The 21,250-nt window shown below is 37.1% G+C and overlaps 1 protein-coding gene across 1 annotated transcript in view; it reads left to right on the top strand.

Moving 5' to 3' along the window:
• Positions 1 to 8,442, top strand: part of CFAP299 (cilia and flagella associated protein 299) — a 597,649-nt gene extending 589,207 nt beyond the window's left edge. Inside the window, exon 6 of the mRNA XM_042984311.1 lies at positions 8,403 to 8,442. Within this exon, the coding sequence (XP_042840245.1) occupies positions 8,403 to 8,435 (33 nt within the window). The 3' untranslated portion in view covers positions 8,436 to 8,442. The remainder of the gene's footprint in view (positions 1 to 8,402) is intronic.
• The last annotated feature ends 12,808 nt before the right edge of the window (positions 8,443 to 21,250 follow it).

Below are 21,250 nucleotides of genomic sequence, written 5' to 3'. Positions count from 1 at the left end.
ATATAAAGACTCATGTTCTCTTAAAAGTTTCAGTATGGTTTGTAAATTTATAAAACTTAATTGAAATCATGTCTAAATTAATTATTCAAATATCACAATTTAAATTGGAGAGTATATGCCAGTGTTTCATAAATGTTTTAACTATTTTAAATATTTTTAAGTATGGGTATTTATAAAATATTTAAAATACTTAATATATTTACAGACTATTCCTATCATTAATCCCAAGGTCTAAGACTCTAAAAAATCAATTATTTTATCACAAATAATTTTTTACATTAGCTTCTGAACTGAATTTACTTCTAGTAAGTACTGCATGGAGATTTGAGTTGGATTATGGGATGTGTTCATTTGCTAGGGCTGCCTTAACAAAATACCAGAGATTGGGTGGTTGAAACAACATAAATTTATTTTCTTAAATTTCCAGAGACTGGAACCAAGATTAAGGTGTCAGCAGGTTTGATTTATGCTGAGGCCTCTCTCTTTACTTGCAGATGGCATCTTTCTTGCTATTTCTTCTCATGGTCTCATCTGTGCAGGTATCTCTGGTGTCTGTTCACATAGCAAAATTTCGTCTTATGAGAACACCAGATTGGGTTAGAGTCCACCCTAATGACCCCATCTTAATTTATCTCTTTCAAAGGCTGTCTCAAAGTACAGTCACATTCTGAGGGACTGGGGGATAAGACCTCAACCATGAATTCTGTAGGGCTACGATTCACCCCTTACCTTGGGATGTAGACCAAAAATATCCAGGATATTTTTCTCATGATTAGACCCTTTCAGCCAATGCTAAGCCACGTCTAGACCTCCAAGGGTTCCAATGTCATGCCTTTCAAATGTGGGTTGCCTTGCTGTAAAAGAGCCTTGGATTCACATATTGTTGTACCTGATTTTACAGTCTGCTTTGAGTTTGCAGCATCCACCCAGGTCAACTGAAATTCAGTGAATCTATGTAAGGTTTCATTCTGTTTTTGCATTGTTTTCATATTCTTTCTATCAGCAGAGTCACAACACCTATAAATATTTAAGTGGCATCTGACTGTATCGAGTATATTTCTCATGTCTTATTTTGCTCTGAGGTCACAGTTCTAACGCCAAATTAATGCAATTATTGGAGACTAGAAATTCCCTTCATGGAAGCTCATTAAGGTGACTTAAACCCAGTAAAGAATAGAGAACAATTAGAGAACTGTTATGTTTGAGTACAGGATACACTAAGAAAGTAATTTAACCTGACACTAACAGTGAAATGCAGGGCCAAAGAAAGGGAATATGTGAAATGTATGTGAGAATCAGCAGAAGAGCAGTGCGCCAAAGACACAGGACCAAAGAATGAGCAAGCCGACCAAAAGGAAATGAAACAAGAAATTGAGCAATGCAATAAAAAGTAAAGAGCATTAAGAACCAGACTATTTGGCAAACTGATGATGGTAATTGGCCAAATCACTTTATCTCTCCAGATTCTGGCTCTTGAAGGTCTCTTCAAAATCCAAAACATCTATGATTTCCCTTGCTGTTTTTCTAATCTATTTATAGACTCCCTCAGCTGAATAGAATAGCTTTGTAAGTTAAGTGTAATTTTCTCCAAATGACAGTTTAAGTGTATTATCCAAGACTCTGCTTGCAAGTGACAGAAATCCAATTTGAATCTTTGTTATAAAAACATGGAGGTGTCTCCCAGAGCTAAAGAAAGGAATATGTCTGAATCCTAGGAAAAATCATATAATCATAATCAAAGTTGAAAACTATGGGAACTACTGCTCTATCTCATTATTGTGTTCCTCAGTGCATCATTTTTCTCTTCCAACAGAACTGCCTTTCAACAGACACACAACTTCCTTCCATCTTTCCTTTCCTTTCCTTCCCTTCCCTTCCCTTCCTTCTCCTCTCCTCTCCTCTCCTCTCCTCTCCTCTCCTCTCCTCTCCTCTCCTCTCCTCTCCTCTCCTCTCTCCTCCTCTCCTCTCCTCTCCTTCCTCCCTCCTTTCCTTCATTTGTCTCCCTCTTTTCCTCCCTGTCTCCCTCTCTCCCTCCCTCATCCCTTCCCTCCCTTCTCCTCTCTCTTTTCCCCAAGTCCAGAAGCCCAGAGAAGGGACACTTGACCCAGCTTTACTCAGGAGCCCAGCCCCTATTAAAATTTAAAATCTAAAATGGTCAGACTGTACAGAATATATTCCCCACAATTACAGCCACTATGTAACCTTGTGAATGAATGAGAATCTTCAGAAAAGCAGGTAATTCTGGGACACAGCAATCCATCCAGTTGAATGGAGCAGAGAGTGTGGGAGAGAGGAAAGGGAGAAGTCTGGGATGCTCAGGTACTCAATCATAGAGCAGCAATTCATTTCTTCCCTTTTCACTGGTGGTGACAACAGAAGACAAAGCAGCAGTAGCAATAGGATGAATATTCTCTTTGTATGCTTCCTGTTTTATAACACAATTGTCTGGGATAAACAATTACATAATCAAGGCTACCTGATATATGACCGACTTCTTCAATGTTATTGTAGCTCCCAGAATAATATGCTTTCAACCACAGATAGTAACCATAAACTTTCTTAATCTCAAGGAAATTAAAAGGAAATATATACTCATTTGTTTATGAAGGACCAAGTGCGACCCAGATACATTTCTAGGGGCATAACAACAAATAAGTGCTTCCCTCAAGAAATCCATTAGTTTGGAATAAAAAGGAATCTGAGGGATCTTATGATTTTATTGTTCCTGTTGCAGCTGCTATCGTGAATGGATTTTCCCCTCAGCTACCAATAGATTGTTGTAGATGCTACATGAATTGGCCAAGACTTTCTGGAATCATACTGTCATGAGATGCTGCTGCTGATTTATTGGGAATACCACTTGGGAAGTATTGTCCTAAGTATGTTCCATAGCATACTAGTCTTTTAAAAGTATCTTCTTCCAAGAAAAATTCTGTGATTGAATAAGTGACCTATTATTGACTCTGAGAAGTTCCAAAATAAAGAGATTTCGGTTTGTTTAATCTAAGTTCCCAAATTGTCCACTAATCAACATCCCCCCATTTTCACCATAAAACACCTATTAGTGTCTGTATTACTTGAGGTTTTTTGTTGTTTGCAAGCCACACGCACACAAAAACATCTCACACATTTAAACAGAAAGAAGAATGTACTAGAATCCAACAGAGTTGAAAATCAAGACTCAGGAAAGAAAAATAAAAAGGAATTCTGGAAGTCTAACTAGCACACACTTCCAGTTATAAAGCTGAGTTACAACTACTTCCCAGTCTCTGTCTGTCAGGAGAGCAAACTTAATCAGCCTCAGGAAGGTCAGGTGTCTATCTCTGGATCAATCAGCAGTGGTCAGGTCAGAAGGTAGTCATAACACCTAGAGGTCCATCCCTGTTCCTCAAGGGCCTGTTTCTAGAGAAAGAGGGATTATGAGCTGGGAAGAAATATGTACTATTAAATCTCTTGAAACTAGTACTATAAACACACTTTATTAGAAACCATTAAGTATGATGTTGACTCTTGATTTAATATTAATATTTTAATATTGGATGGAAATATACTCCTATTCCCAATTTTGTTTTGAGACTTAACCAGAAATGGACGTCAGTGTTTCCTTCCAAACGAAGTTTTGCCATTAATTGAAATTATTTTTATAAATAAAATAAAATTAGATGATATGCTGCATGTATAAATTTTGAGATACATTCCAGGTAAAAAATGCTTCTTGAGTGGCTTCTTCAATAAACTGTCCAAATTGGTTTACTCATTTATTATTTGAGACTTTTGCAATTCTGTTTATGAAAACGCTTTCTATATATATATAGTTGTTTTATTTTTCCTTCTTTTCTAATTTATTTATGGACATTGGCTATTGAATTTTATAAAATTTTTTGAAATTAATAGACTTTATTTTCTTAGATGTATTAGATTTACAGAAAATTTGACCTGAAAAATATAGTTTCCATATACCTCCTTTCTCCATACTTAGTTTCCACTGTTATTGGTATCCTGCATTAGTGTGCTATATGAATTACAATTGATTAATCAATATTGAAAAATTACTAACTGGAGTCCATGGTTTACATTAGGGATCACTCTTTGTGTTGTTCAGTTCTATGTGTTTCGATAAATACATACTATTTTGTGTCTACCAGGAGCCCTAAATATCCTCTGTGCCCCCCACTTACTCATCTCTCCCCCTCTACCTCCTTTAATCTCTGACAACCACCTACCTTTTTACTGTCTGTAGTTTTGCCTTTTCCAGAATGTCATTTATGGAATCATACAGCATACAGCCTTTTCAAATTGGCATCTCTAACTTAGCAATATGCATATAAGTTTCCTCCATTCTTTTGATGACCTGAGAGCTCATGTCTTTTTTATCACTGAAAATATCCCATTGGATGGATGTACCACAGTTTATCAATACACCAATCAAAGGATACCTTAGCTGCTCCCAAGTTTTGACAATTTTGAGTAAAACTTCTATAAGCATCCATGCTCAGGTTTTTGTGTGAACATCGGTTTTCAACTCATTTGAGTAAATATCTAGGAATATGATTGCTGGATCATATGGTTTTAAGACTGTTTAGCTTTGTGAGAAACTGTCAAACTGTCTCCCAAAGTGGCTACACAACCAGCAGTGAATGACAGCTCCTATTGTCCTACATACTCACAACATTTGGTGTTGTCAGTGTTTTGAAATTTAGCCATTGTACTCGGTGTGTAATGTTATCTTATTGTTGTTTTAATCTGAAATTCCCTAACAACATCTGATGTCGAGCATCTTTTCACATGCTTATTTTCCATCTGTATATCTTTTTGGTAAACTATCTGTTCAGATATTTTGCACAGTTTTTTTTTATTGTCTTTTTTTAATTTATTTTTTTATTTATATTTTATTTAGTTAACATATAGTGCAATATTGGTTTCAGAAGTAGAATTCAGTAATTCATCACTTACGTACAACACCCAGAGCTCATCACAAGTGCCCTCCTTAGTACCCATCACCCATTTAGCCCATCCCCCACCCGCCAACTTCCATCAGCCCTCAGTTTGTTCTCTATCTTTAAGAGTCTTTTGTGGTTTATTTCCCTCTCTTCTCTTTTTCCCCTGTTTTCTTATTATCGAGTTTTAAGAGTTCCTTATAAATTATGGACACGAGGCCTTTATCAGATATTTGTTCTGCATATATTTCTTCCCAGTCTATGGCTTCTGTCTTCATTCCCTTAAAGTAATACACTTTTTTAAAAAACACTATCTTTAACAGATTAAAAAAAAAAAAACAAAGTTAATTTGGATTTTTCCATATTTCAGAAAAGTTTTTATGTAAATATCTGGATTATCTTTTTATTAAAGTTTGACATAACTCTCAACAGTAAAACCACATGGCTCAAAGCTTTTCAGAAGACAAAATTTTGATTACTTTTTATTAGAGAAATTACTGTTTTCTATTTATTGAGCCAATTTTGAATGTTAAGTTTTTCTCAGAAAAATAATCTACCTCATTGAAATCTTTTCATATGTTTTCATAGAATGGTACAGAATTTATAATATATTCCCTGTGTACTTTTTTGTGATTTTAAAATACCTTTTATCTTAATTATACCTTTTCTCTTAATTATAAGAGATTTGGTTTTAAAGTACCTACCATTTGCTTTTGAATTGATTCAGATTCTGTTTTGCATTAATTTTGTTTCTATTTTTATTTTTCATCAGATCCTTCTTCATGCCTTTTTCAATGCGTGTTTTATTGTTTTTCCCCAAATTTTGAAATGTAATTAGTCATTTATTTTTATTTCTGCTTCTTAAAAATAACAAAACCCGTTAACACAAAATTTTTCCTTCTGAGAACACCGTTGGCCACAATAGACAAATTTTGAGAATTATTGTTCTCATTTTTCTTATTTTATACATATTCCATATTTGCACTATTTGCATTTGCCTCTAGCCTAAAATTTTTGCTGGTTTTTGTTGTAATTTCAAAGTAAACATATTTACTTTTATCTATGCTTTGAGCATGATTTCTAATTTTATTGCATTATTGCCAAAGAACCTTGCCTTTACAGTCCCTATTTTGAGGATTTTATTCTTATTTTCTTGTAACTTAGCTTACAGTTAGCTTTATTTTTTTTTAATTTAATGTTCCACAGATGGTTGAAAAAAACCTGCATGTTATTTATTTTAATATGTATTTAAGCTTTAATAACATATTATCCAAGACCTGTATTTCTTGTTTTATACATAAATTCATGTATGTATGTACATATGTATAAATGCATGTGTTTTGGACCATCAAAGGCTAACAAAGATATGACCAAGACTTTTTTTTTTTTTTTACCAAAAACAGTTTTAATGCTTGTAAATCTAACAATTTTTGCTTAATTGATTTTGAAATTCCTCTTTTGCTATTCTCCATGGGTATTGTCAGCATGGATTGTATCTTTACTAAAGGAAAAGAACCTTCGACTTCCTTTTTCTTAAAACTTGAATCCTATTTTTTTCCTGAAACTCAAAATATCAACCCTGCTTTATTTCTGTTTTTATTTGTCTGATAAACAAGTAGCCATCTCATTACCACTCCCAACATTTTTCAGTGTTTATTAGTGTAATCTGGTGGCATAAAGCTTGGTTATTGTTAATAATATTCATTTAAAATTAAAGTTAGTTTTGTAGCAACATTTATGACAATTATTCTTAGCTCTATTTTTAAAATGTTTCAATATCACCCTCTGTCCTCTTATACCATGAAATCCCAATTAATTCTAATTTTGTGAAGCTTTTTTTTCTTGTTTATTCCTCTTGCTAATTACAAAATTACAGTTGCATTCACATAGGAAATAATTCAAACAGAATTGAAAACATAGATAAAAGTGAAGTTCCTTCCTCACAGGTCAAGGATAGGGTAAGACAAGTGAGATAACTAACACACAATTTAAGGAGACCATCTCAGGCTACTTCCTCAAATTTGTACCTGGGTACCTTATTCACCTCACCCTACGTCCAGCCCTGCTTCCTGATACTTATTCCACTGCAGAAAAGATATTACTGCTGACAGTTTGTTTCTCCAGAAAATTCTGTGAGTGCGTGCATGCGTGCACGCATGGATGCGTGCATGCGTATGTGGCTTTTTTTTTTTTATAATACTTGGATCATCACTCTATGTAGTTCCCTGTTGCTCTACACATAGAATAGGGTCATCCACTCGCTTCAACAAATATTTACTAAGAGCCTATTTAATAGTAAACCTATTGTTTTAGGCATTTAAACAAAATGAAGAGTCAATGGGCGTGAACATATTTCAGTCTTTCTGAAAACTGCATGTTTTTCCAGTGTATGGATGTACCATGATGTTTTCAACCACTCTGGTATCGATGATGTTTAAGTATCTGTTGTCACCAACTATGATTTTGTTAACATTTTTTTCCATGTATTATGTGCAATGAAGCGAACATATATGTAGGAGGAATTCCTGAACACGGAACTGTTGGATCAAAAGGCAGGTGTGTCTAAACATTGAGAGATATTATCCAATTGACATTCCAAAATGTTGCACCAGTTCATAACCCTAAAGTGAACACCAAAGTGCATCTCTCCCCCCCCCCCATTGGTAATAGGTACTAGCAATCTTTTCAATATCTGCTTCTCTGATAGGTAAATATTTGTATTCCATTGCAATTTTAAGTTGTATTTCTTTCATTTGAAGTGAGTTTAAGGTTATTTTTGTATATTTATCTAATACCTTTACTATCTTTTTAGGTTTTGCCTATTAGTTTGATGTTATTTTTTTTATGTTCTTTATTTTCTAATTGATTTGGAAAAGTTTGGGATATACTGAAGAACTCATTTTTTTTTTCTGATATATGTGATGCAAATGTTTTTCCCAGTTTATTGTGATTTGGTTTTCTAGGGTAAGTTTTCTTGTGCAAAAGGACTTAAGTGTTGAGTAGTCAGGTTCAATGGTGCTTTTATTCATAGCTGTTGTACTTCATGACGGAAAGACTTTCCCACTTCAAGATAGTAATTACTTTTAAATTTTCTTCTGACACGATTGTGGTCATTTTTTAGATGTACGTTTTTGTCCATTTGAGATTTACTTTGATATAAAGAATGATACAGAAATTTAATAAAAATTTTTCTCAAGTAAGTATTCATTTGCACCAGTATTTTTCAAAATAATCCATTTTTTCTTGACTAACTTTAAATCCCAAATTTATCATTATAAATTCACTCCTTTTTTTTAGCTTATTTCTGGTGTCTCTATATTATGTATTGCTGGGTCACTGCATGCTTTAATTTCTTTATTCTTAAAGCTTTTAATATATTTAGGGCAAGCTCATCTTCATTCCTTTTTTTTATGGTTGACAATGATTTTTTTTACATCATCTTTAATATAATTTTTCAAATTTCAGGAGCATATAAGGATTAAAAGGCGATTAAGGTAAGAATTTTACTAACACCTGTCACATAGTAAATACTTAATAAATTTTAGCTCTTTAATTAATTCTCCAATAAAGTAAAGTCTATCTAAACCTTGTGCTTGCTACCACAGAAGGTGAAATGTCCATTGTCTCCACTCACTCTGCACTTGGATGTTGCTTGGATTTTCTATTCCCAACTGTTCCTCAACCACACCAGAATGCATGCAGCTGTCCTTAGAGATCATGTCTATAGCGTAGCTCTCCTTCACTGAGGTGGGACTTCCTCATATGCTCATGATGCCAAACACCAAAGGATACCATGACAATTGATATTCCTGGCAGACGGTTTTACCAAAATTATTCCTATCTCTGCCCAAGGGTATTATACATGGGGCCCACAAAAATACCACTATAAGGAGCCCCTCTTCTTCTTTTCCAGTTATTTAGGGGTGCTAGAACAGTGGTAGCCATGTCAGAGAGCAGTGTTTTTTAAATTGTATTCTTCAGAGTCTTAAAGTTATGTTTAAAAGCCTTAAGAGCCATCTCAAAGAGTAATAATAGGAGCCAGTGCTAGTGATGTTCCAAGACTTCTGTGCATTTTCAGCTTTCTGTTTCAAGAAATACTTTATTTGGACAAACGATGACATTATTTTTAAAATAAAGGTGGGTAGGGGGTGCCGGGGTGCTCAATCAGTTAAGCATCCAACTCTTGATTTCAGCTCGGGTCATGGTCTCACGGTTTGTGAGCCGGGGCTCCATGTCGGGCTCTGCACTGACAGCATGGAGCCTGCTTGGGATTCTCGATCTCCCTCTCTCTCTGCCCCTCCCCCATTCACACTGGCGCGCGCTCTCTCTCTCTCTCTCAAAATAAATAAATAAACTTTAAAAAGGATAAATAAAGGTGGGAAAGGAGAGGACAATACAGTAGAGAGACCTCTGTCCAATTCTCTAGTTAGTATAGATCAGGGTTTCTCAACATCAGCACTACTAATGTTTGGGGCTGGATAATTCTTTATTGTAGTGGGAATATCCTGTGAGTTGTAGGATGTTCAGCAATATCCCTGGCCTCTAGCTAGTTGCAGTTCCTCCACAATTATGAGAAGTGAAAATGTCTGCCTAAAATCACATGGTTGGCAAAATTGTCACAATGGAGAACTACTGGTATAAGTCAGGCTTTTGTGTAGTGAGGCCATGAGAGTAGATTCATGAACCACCTCCAGATCTGCCTTCAGTTTGACAAGTTTGCTTTTGATGACAAATTATGTTTCTCAACCCATTTCACCAGCCTTTGATCAGTAGTTCCCTCCAGACTCTATTAGGTTTAGTGTTTTAGTGTTTATGGGGTTAGAAAACCTGTGGCAGGTCCTGTTAGTGTGAGAGCATTTAATAGCAGCCTCCTTGAAGACTTTAAATTGTAAGTTACTGGCATAGTAATATGGAACCTATTTATCAGTTAAGGATGATCAGCAAATAAACATAAAGCAATCAAGCAGTGTCTCCTCATTGATGGGTTTCAGCCTCCAGAAGCCCGAGAAGTGGGTACCTGGTCACTGTGATGTTACACTTCATTCAGTCTCTGCTTTTAGTTTTACTTTTCTCTACCTGGTTAGTTTGGACTCTTAATTTCTCTAACATTTCATGTGCTCTATCTGTACACTTTGGAAAATGGATCCATGGATACTACCAGATTTGGCTCTCCCAATCCTTATCACTGATTTTAATATTATCTTATTTTAATAATGACTATTTTTTTTAACGTTTATTTATTTTTGAGACAGATAGAGACAAAGCATGAACGGGGTAGGGTCAGAGAGAGAGGGAGACACAGAATCCGAAACAGGCTCAGAAACTGTGCTGATGGCTCAGAGCCTGACACGGGGCTCAAACTCACAGACCGCGAGATCATGACCTGAGCCGAAGTCGGCCGCCCAACCGACTGAGCCACCCAGGCGCCCCAATAATGACTATTTTTTTACAGATCACAACTGTCACTTTCTAAGGAAGGATAATATGTCATTTAATTTTGAAGTGGCTTTTAACAACAACAACAAACCCCAACATTTGAAAGATTTCCTTTTCTCAGAAATAATTTCCTGCTGAAGAAATATAAACATTCAGCCAGTAATATGTTGTGGTTACTTCTTTCAGGAAATCAAATAAGTAGGTGTTTGCTAATCTGATTATGTAATAAGTAATGTTTAAAAGTGAAAAATAATTTCTGCCTTTTTTCTTGGCAGTGTATTTATTCCATAGCTGGCATGTAAAAATGAAAAAAAAAAAATTGCACTAGTCAAAGTTAAAAGATCAGTGAACTTATAAAACAAATTTTTAGTTTTTAACTTGCCAGTTATTTTTATTTTTTATTTTATTTTTTAAATGTTTATTTATTTTTGAGAGGGAGATTTAGAGTACGAATGGGGGAGGGGCAGAGAGAGAGGGAGACAAAATCCCAAGAAGACTCCTCCTCTCAGTGCAGATCCCACAGACCTGCTCAAACTCACAGACCTGGAGATCAAGATCAACCTGAGCCTACATCAACAGTTGGACGCTTAACTGACTAAGCCATCCAGGTGCCCCTAATTTGTCAATTATTTTTAAATTGGTAAGTGTTCCTTTCAAATTATCACTCTAAGAAGCATTAACTGTTATAATGATGAGAAATTCTAGTGTAAGTTCAAAAGTGTACTAAGGAAGCTGAAAACTTAGAAAGTCATATATACATACACTGGGGTGGTAGGGGAAGCAGATCAAGCAAATAAAAAACTTCAAGGGGCTCTTGGAAATGTAAGTAATAAAAACTTATGATTTTGGATACCTGCACCTAAAGACACATTTTCCAAATTATTCTGCAACTGTTATTGCTAACCATAGCTCTGCCCAGCCATAGCTGTAAAAATGCAAGCAAGAAGGTACCATATGCCTTCGTTCTCCACCACCATAGATGCCAACACATTCCAGAAACGTTCACTGACCTTAGCCTTAGACGACCCAACCTCATCTTCTGATATTATACCCCCTGCAGTTTACGTAAGCTCTTTAACTACTCTGAGCTGCTTTTTAGTGGCACGTCTCTTTCATCATTCTCTGGCTAACGTCACATAGTTTTGAGTATCGTACCAGAGTACCGCACTCTTAGGCTGAGGACTAGTTTGTGAGCCCGCCTTCAGTCATCCCCTTGACGAAGGTCAGCATGCAGCTCATCACACCTGAAGGCCTACATCTGAAACTGTCCTAGAACATGAAGTGCCAGAGAACAAATACTTTTTGCTTAAAGTTTTAAAGTTTGTTTGTTTGTTTGTTTAGACAGAGCGCACAAGTGGGGGAGGGGCAGAGAGAAGAATAGATAGAATCCCAAACAGGCTTCGTGCCATCAGTGTGGATAGAGCCCAGGGAAGGGCTGGAACTCATGAACTGTGAGATCATGACCTGAGCCAAGATTGAAATAGAGAGTTGGGCACTTAACCGACTGAACCACCCAAGTGCCCTGAAAGCAAATACTTTTTAAGCACTTATTATGTGCCAGGCAATCTTCTTACACCCTGATACTGGACTGGCAAACAATATGGTCAAAATCCCTAACCCCGGGATCTTACCTTCCAGTGAGGAACAGACAACAAACAACAAACAAACAGCCACGAGCAGCATTATTCTCTAATCTTAAGCTGTGCTTCTAAGATTGAGAGACAGCTATAGTATAATATAAAAAGCAATGACTGTGGACTCAGGAGACCTGCATTCATGTGCCATGTTAGCAGAATTATTTTAAGTAAATCATAATTTAATTTTCCAAGCTTCAGCTTCCTCACACGAAGAAGAGGGATAATATCCATCCTTGCTAAATTAACTCATAGAATACCTGAAACAATCCCTTGCAATTAAATATTGAAAGAAGAAAATATTTATAAGGTTAAAGTCATCTTCAAACGATACATTCTTTTTCTAGCACTAATGTCTTTTTCCAGCTGTCGTTTTTATGGATACTGAACAATTCAAAACACCCCAAAGTGCAGAATTCTTCCTATTGCCCAATATAAAACATGTCCTAATGTTCTGTTCATTTCGGTGGAACATCAGTAAGCAATGGCAGAACAGCACAGGCAGAAGGCCAGGAAAGAGGTGACTAAACCCCCAAATTAAATTCAGATGATCCTATCTCCACTGTTAGCATTTTCGAGAGGCAAACCTCAATACCCTGATCTTACATTGAGATAACAATCTTTGAGATTTTCAAATGTTTCTTTGAAATAAAAGTAACTACTGTTTTAAAATGCCAAAGAAATTGACTAAATCTAGTGAAATTTAGGGCAAAAATATTAAATGCCAAGTCATATTTTTACACATCAGTGTGAAAGCTAAGAACATAAAATAAGAGTATGTTATAAATTATAAGTTGATATGGGAACTACCAATTTTGCTCCATTAATTTCATTCACTTGACAAGATGCAATCTGTGTTTTTTTTAATTTTTATGATAAACATTATGTAAGGATGTTATATCTAAATTGATGTATCACATAGTCAAGAGAGGTATATGTAGTCCCATGTTATAGGGGCCTACATCTTTACCATAGTATTTCTATGCCTCAACTTGTCTCCCAAGATTCAGATGCATGTTTCCAACTGCCTGTTGAATTTTTCTGCCTGAATAATTCACTAGCACATCAAGCTCAACAAATTCAAAATGGAATTCATAATTGTTTTTTTCTTAACCTTGTCTTTCTCCTGACATTTTTATTCCTGTCAATACCCAGGAACTATCACTTCATTTCAGAGATCGTCTATTAAATCTCTGATCCCTGTATCAACACTTTCTTTGTCTCATGTTCTCACTACCACTACCCTAATTCAGTTCTGTACTATCCCTTGCCTAGGCTAGATCAAATGCAGCCTCATTAGTTACTCAGGACAAGTTTCCTCCTGGCGTCGACCCATCTACGTTGTGGAAGACAGAATACTGGCCTCCAAAGATGTTCATGTCCTAATCCCCAGAACCTGTGACGGTCACCTGACAAAGCAAAAGGGGACTTTGCAGATGTTATTAAGGCTAAGGGCCCTGAGATAGGGAGATTATCATGGATTTCAACTGAGCCCACCTTAATCATAGATTCTTAAAATCAAGAAATTTTTTGTCATGTGATCAGAGACTAGTCATGTGACTAAATAAAATGGATCAGAAGGGCGTAGTTTTGAAGATGGAACAAGGGGGCCATGAGACAAAGGAATGCAACGAGCCTCTAGAAGTTGGAAAAAGCAAAGACAGGGAAACATTCACCCCTGATGCCTCCAGAAAGGAATGCAGTCCTGCCGACGCTTTGATTTTAGCCCAGCAAGACCTGCCTCAAATTCCGCCTTACATACCTATAATTTGTACTGTTTTAAGCCACTAAGTTTGTGGTTATTTGGTGCAGCAGCAATTGAAAGTGAATACGCATGCGCTGCTAGGTTAATCAATTTAAGAACATCCCTACTCCCTTATTCCAACTCAAGACTTTGTAGCCACCCTTCACCTGCCAAGTATAATTCAAATGACTCTACCTTACATACAAAAGACTTTATACTTTCATTGCAGACATCTTCCACCATTTTCCTTCACCATTACACACCTAAGAAATGTCTATAAGCCATTCCCCAAATCAGAGCCTTACTTGCCCACCATTGTGCTTAGGCACGTCTTTTTCTGAAATGTGCATCCCCTTCATCTCCACTTGCTGAAATTCTGGTCGTCCTTCAAATTTGAAATCCGTCTCCATCTCCTCCAAGTGGCCTTCTCTGATTTCTGTGGCTAGAAATGAGTCATTTTTCTCTTCTGTGCTTTCTTTACCATTGTTTATATCTCTTCATTTTGTTTTAGTTTCTATCTTCTTTATGCAAAAACGTTGCCTTGTCCTTATTACATCTATTAGCTTTTCAAGAACAAGAATCTTGACTTTTATCTTTGAATGAGTCCAGGTCATTGCACTAAATAAATACTCAAGAATTCTTTTGTTGGAACAGAGGAACATTAGAGGAATGAATAAATAAGTGTAGAAAACACACTCATTTTATGTCATCTCCTCTTGACCAGTTTAAAGAGGGCCTGGTATAATGTATCTGATCTTCTTTAAAAAGAGTGCTTCAGACTTTTGAAACAAATTTTATTGAATTATCTTTATGGTACTAATGAGTAAATATCATGTTATGGTCATAGAAAAGCAGCTATCATAAAAATCTTCTGATGCAACAGTATCATCTGGGTCTATCAATGACATACAATGCAATAAACGCTGTAGATAATCTTTAGGCCATGAACATACTTGTAGTCTCGATAGCTTTCCTATGGTTGATATGGATCCTTAAGGATGTTCCAATGTTTGTTTCCCCATCCTCTGATTTGCTTATTTTTTCTGATTTTGAAAATGACAACATTGTAGTCTCTAAACAATGTCAACCCAGAGCCCTAGGCAGACAGAGAAAGACAAACGTGACAAACATATGTATACAGGGGAATGATTTTCCCAGAAATGATAACCACATGAAAGTTCTCAGAATGCCCTCCTGGGCTGCGGGATTTTTAGCCAAAGAAAATGCAAATTATATGGGCTGAAGTGGGAATCATATAAAAAGAAAAAGGATAAGGAAACTGGCTCAATATTTTTGGAAAAGAGAATCACTTCTTGACATGAAAATGTCTTCATTATTCTTACAGAATATTGACTTTGCTTCTAAAATGGAACTGTTGGGAAATGGTTTTTTCATGAAAAAAATAAAATCACTGCCATTGGAACTAACAATGTTTGGAGACATAAAGAGACTAGTAATTAAATTATATTAGGGAGATCATTTATTGAATGCCAGCTCTGCTGGGCACTAGAATAGGAATTGAATACACCTAAATTAATAATATAAGGCTTTGCCCTTAAGAAGCCAAAGTTCTAAGCCATTTCAAACTTGGTTAGTTCACTAAGGAGCTAACTGACCTTTGATGATTTGTTTCCAGTGATCTGACTTGTGGTAAATTGACTTGACTCTGAGAACTTCCAAGAATTTCTGAGAACTGAGAATATCATAGTAGGAATAAATAATTAAATTATTTGAATTAAGTGGGATAAAAAGTATGACAGAAGTTTTCACCAGATTATTTAATAGTCTACAGAAGAAACATCTAGAAGTCTGGATAGATGAGGTGATGGCTGAGATAAGTCCTGAAGAAGGAAACATCCAGGCAAAGGTGAGGCATCTACAATGAAAGGATTTAAGAGAGGACAGGATGAGTTTGAGAAACTCTAAGGGATTAGACCTGGTGACACAAAATATCTGAAGCAGGATGCGAAGGGTGAAGCATGAAGAAGGAGAGATAAACAGAAGTCAGATCACAAAAGGTCTCACACACTCTACCCATGCATTTGTATTATCTTTTGACAAACCCAGGAGAATCGCGCAGAAACTTTTGGATAATCAATAGGATTGAGGTAAGATAAAATGGAAGGAAGAACATTTTTGTGTCTAGATTAGATCACATGGGATTAGAAGGAAAAAAAAATGAGAGGCTTGGTTAGTGTTTAAGCTTCTGCAGGGGTGTAATTGGATTGCTCAATGTCATGGGTAAACTGGACTGGAGAGATGAGAGGCAGGGGAGTCACCTAGGAGGCAACCGCAGTAATCATGCAAGAATCATAAGGCAGTGACAGAAGTCTGGAAGGAAGGAAACAAATGCTAGCAGTATTTTGGAAGCAGTATTAACATGATTGAGAGACCTGTTGGGAGGGAGGTCGGAAGAAACTATAGATGCCCCAGTGACCTCCAGCCTGGGAAACTAGGAGCGTGATGGTGGCATCCATTAAACAACGTCAAACCTGCTGAAAGTGGCACAGAGTTCACAGGGGACCCGGGGGAAAAATACGTTTTGTTGTGTTGATGCACATGTATTAACACAGTGCCTTTATTAGCTTTAAGTTTTCCAAGGGCTAAAACTTTATAATTTAATATGATGGGTCATTTAAAATGTTTTCTAAAATTTTGCCCAAACTTGTCATTAATACATAGAACAAGGTGCATGCAAGTGACCTCTGTATCACCCCCTTAGAAGGATTTCTACATATTTTTATTTGGCAAAAGGAAAGGATATTAATATTACTGAGTACCTACGATGTCCAGGCACTGTTTTAGAGTATTTTTGTATACTATGTGCTCTAATACTCACAAAACTTGAAGAAGATGACATCCGGGAAAGTTCAGGAAAGTTCAGGCAGTCATCTCTGACTACATCGATAGCCTAAACCTTAGCTTTGTAAGTAACTGGCTATTGTGCCCAAGGTCATAGATTAGCAAATGCTCTTCATTTCTGAGTCCAAATGTAGGCCATAGACAGAGTTACACTTTAAGGGCACTTAGCTTTGCACATCTTCGAGAACATGGCAATCCATTTGGTCTTGTGGCAGGTGATAAGCTAGAACTGTAATATATCTTTTGGACACTGGATGGCAATATTCTAAATAGGCTCATGTCTAGTTCCCTGTGTTGGGGCCAGCATTACATAGGGTCTGCACAACAAAGCTTCATTTCTGAAATCTTAGTCTCTGGCTTTCTGAGACTTGTATAGTGTTTTGCCAATAGAAAGTAGAAAAGGCAGTTTGGCGAAACCTGCCAGTTTGTCCATCCAAACACTTGCAATAGGTCAGTCATATTACCCTTAATGATGGAAACAATACGTGTAGTAAATTAACTCCAGAAGGCCAAGGGCTAAATTTTCTTAGAGTGAAATTAAGAATCTGAACGCATTCAAATATTTCTGTTCCAGTACAAAATGTGAACACCAAAAATTCTGCAGGATCCACACACATATGATCATCAAACTCTGAACTGGATGTGGTCTGGGCGTGAATATGTGTCACTGTCCCCATATTGGGAAATCAGTGGAATCTTTTATTATGTTGGACTGTTTGTGAAATCACGACACCAGATTAGGAATCTGAGGGGGAAGAAATGAGGAGAACAGTGTCAGCAGGCTGGAATTTGGTTTTAAGACAGAAGGGAAAGGATGGCATGTGGAACTAAGGGAATAGGGATCTTTATCTCTTCTTGTGAAAAAACAAAAACAAAAACAAACTAAGACGTTCCCTTATTCAAAAGAAGCAATATAGAGATATAGATCTGTGTGTATTTTAATGGTTTTTATTTCTTGATTTCTTTTTGGAGATATTCAAGGATGCAACTTGCAACCAGACTTTGTACAGTTCCGGAAAGTCCTGCTCCAGATCTCTGGGCGGTCACATGGGCTAACCTCTAAGAAAGCTCCTCACTTCCTCCAACTTTTCAGAGATAGACCTTGACAATAGATTCAAAATCAAAGCTAATAAATAAATGACCGAAGCCAGCCGTGTGTCCTAAAAGCACGGATCTTGGCCATCTCCCTGGGCAGTGTCTCAAAATGGTAATAAGGAAAAGCAATGTCAGGAATTACATTCACCCCAAAGCACCTAGGGAAGCTCAGCTCTCCAGACGGCTGTCAGAACTGAGCTGGCTTCAGTGAGGATGTGTACTCAGGCCAGAGAGGATTTATTCTCATCTGTAACAGCTTGCTCTGCTAAACCCTACTGCCGTTCTCTTTATAGAATGAGTGATATTTTGAAATGCAGGAAAAAGAATTATACCTTAAAACACGTATACTTTTCCCCTGAGAAAAGTATGTGTGTACACCATTTATGTGTTATATTCTGCTTTGCAACATGATTGCTGTGTGTGTTGAACTGAGATCACTGAAAAGGAGAGAAGATGCTGAAATGTTAGAGTGAAATCAACTTAAAACTTAGGAAGAAAACATCAGAAAACAACTATATGTGATTGTACTTCAATCCCTCTAATTTCTGAAACAAGGGTGGAAGTGAGGACAGTTACAACTTCTCTGAGTAGCTGATTGTCAGTTCCCAGGAATACGGCAATTTAACACCAATATGCTAAAGAAAAAGATTATATTTGGAAGTCACATGTCTATAATTGCATGTATATTCCCATTTGCATTTTGATATATGTGGTCTCCAAGAAGCTTGAAAAAGTGTACTATTTCTAGATTGTTTATTTTTGTAGAGAGGCAGTGATGAGGCAGGTTGTCGTAGAGGAATGTTCAAACAGGTTACCATCTACAAATCCGATAGCATCTAACCTTGGCCTAATATATTAGCCATAATTGGAAAATCTTTTTAAAAATACATATTCTGAGCTACATCCTAGCTCTATGCTTCAAAATCTTTAGACTGGGACACATCCATTCACTGTCATTAAAAATTATGAGAGAGCCCCTTTTAGTTGGAGTGCCCTGGCCCAGCAGGCAGCCCACCGGGGTACGCTCCTTTCAAGACAGCCTAGACCTAGCCACCATCCTACATGCTCCTTTATCTTCAAGAAATAACATGCTTTACTTCCCTGCTAATGGGAAATTTACCCAACTGTGGCCTTCTTTCCTCAACCTGCTAGCTTCCCACTTTCAGGATCTTCAAGGTGCGAAGTGATCACTAATCCCTATTGCAACCTAGACTCCCCACCACTAGGGAACATGCACTGAGGTCATACCTGATGCTTTGGTCAAGGCCCATGGCTACTTCAGTGCATAATCCTGTAGCCCAGTCAATTCCAATACATGCCTGCCCAGCCTCCTAAATGTTTCTTGACTTAGAGGCTGTTATTTGGCTGAGAAAAGAAATAGCCTCTTCTTCTCTCTGGGAAAAGAAAAGTCAAAATATTTTCTACTTCTCTACATTTCTTTAGAAACTTGATCTCTCTAAATTATAATTTATCCCTCTATATGCTGGATATAAATCCTGCTACTTGAGGAGACAAGTTCATTTACCATGCAAAAAGAGGAGATCAATTTAGCAATTCTCTTTAGAATATGGGAATACTTATCTCTTATTGTTTTCAGCTTTCAGCTTTAGCCAACATTCGGGATGTCACTTTTAATATCCTGTTCCATAGATACTTAAACTCAGTGAGCTGAATTCAATAATAAAAAGACTGTAATGGTTAATTTTATGTGTCAACTTTGACTAGCCACAGGGGTGTCCGGATATTTGGTTAAACGTTATTTCTGATGTGTCCATGAGAGTGTTTCTGAATAAAATGGATATCAGAATCAGTAGACTGAGTAAAGCAGATTGGCCTTTCCTAATGTGTGGGGGTCTCGGCCAATCCAATGAAGGCCTAAGTAGAACAAAAAAGCTGGATAAGAAAGAATAATTTCTCTCTGCATGGCTGTCTTCAAGCTGGGACATAGGTCTTCTATTGTCTTCTGACTTGGACTTAGATTTAAACTTACATCATTGGCTCTCTAGGTTCTCACACTTTTAGACTCAGGCTGGAAGCATACCATTGGCTCTCCTGTGTCTCTATCTTGCCAGCCACAGATTTTAGGCCTCCATAACTGTATGAGCTAATTCGTTATAATAGATAGGGGGAGAGGGAGGGAGAGAGAAAGAGATGTCCTGATTGTTTCTGTTTCTCTGGAGAACCCTAATACAGATATGTAATTATTTCTTATCACTCCCTGCTAACTTCATTCTCTGGGCCTGTTCTCTTGCTCCCACCAATCCCCACCCAAGACTCCATAATGATAAACCTATCCTATAGTTTTTCTCCTCTCTGCTTATTCACAAACAACGTCAACTGAGCTTGCACCAGCTCAGTTTCGTTTTAAATTTGTCTACTATTCAGAGGTTTTTCACACTGGTTGCTAAAGCTTTGGTAGCTTGATATTAGACATAATGGAAGTATTTACACCACAAAATTGACCAATGCCAAAAATCAGGGGATCTCAGTTTTACCAACACTAGTTGAAGGTAACAATGAAACATTTAACTTAAAATTATCCCCTCCCTAAAATCTGAGCACTGAAAGTATGAATTTTGCATAAAATAGGTGTTAATAAAATAGTTTTTAAATAAAAAGTAAAATAGTAAAAACGTTAAAATAAAATAACACCCCATTTCCCAAACCCCAAGACTATAGCTGGCTTGAGGCTTAGAAGCCTAGAATGGGGGAGAGGAACAGAGGAAAGTGACTAGCTCCTTCTCTAGTCTCCTTGCTGTAATCGTCTTCCTCTCACCACTTAATACCACTGTTTCTGATCTTTCTAAGGAAAGGAGACATGATTAAGGGGAAGGGACACAGCTGTAGGTGGCTGTGCAGTTATAATCTGGCATTGGTCCCCACTGGCTGTGGCGGCTGCACAATCACTATACTCTTTTCCTTCTTTTGAGATCAGAGTGTCCAGGCTGGGGACCTCCAACTGCTAGTCTCTGGATACTTCCCTGGCTGGTTGCTTAGGTCATTCCCTCAGCCTTTGGACTCAGAGGCTCCAATCTTCTGTTGAGGTTACATGGTCCTTACAAGCAGTCCCCTTAGATGAGATCATTTTAAGATGATTCCTGATAGGATTTCTCTCACCTGCCCACATTTGTCCTCTGTCCACATCTCCTCCCTCAGAAAATAGGCACTTGCAGCCCTCTATCATCTCTTCATCTCTGTCCCTCAAGAGTCTACTGCCCTTGACTTTGCAAATGCAAGTCAGGATCCCTGTGCCCTCCAAACTCCAGATGACGCAGGTCACAATCTCTCAGTAAGTCTCACAAAACATGCTTTCCCACTTGGGCTAATATGAAGAGGAAAGATCCCCCAAATCCGCTCCCCCCACCCCAGTGAGGAAAGGAATCCATAAACAGAAACACAATGTTCCAAAAATGTTCTCCCAAGTTTCTTTTTGTATATAGCCTTGTAATGGATAATGAGCCAACAGTGGCCACACAAAACTTTAAGGCTTCTGAGTACACCCTATATAGACAATCTAGTATCTTGCTTTACTATGAAGGGAG

The sequence above is a fragment of the Panthera tigris genome, chromosome B1 (assembly GCF_018350195.1).
Source record: "Panthera tigris isolate Pti1 chromosome B1, P.tigris_Pti1_mat1.1, whole genome shotgun sequence".
NCBI classification, from domain to species: domain Eukaryota; kingdom Metazoa; phylum Chordata; class Mammalia; order Carnivora; family Felidae; genus Panthera; species Panthera tigris.
This window is presented reverse-complemented; position numbering and strand designations above follow the sequence as displayed.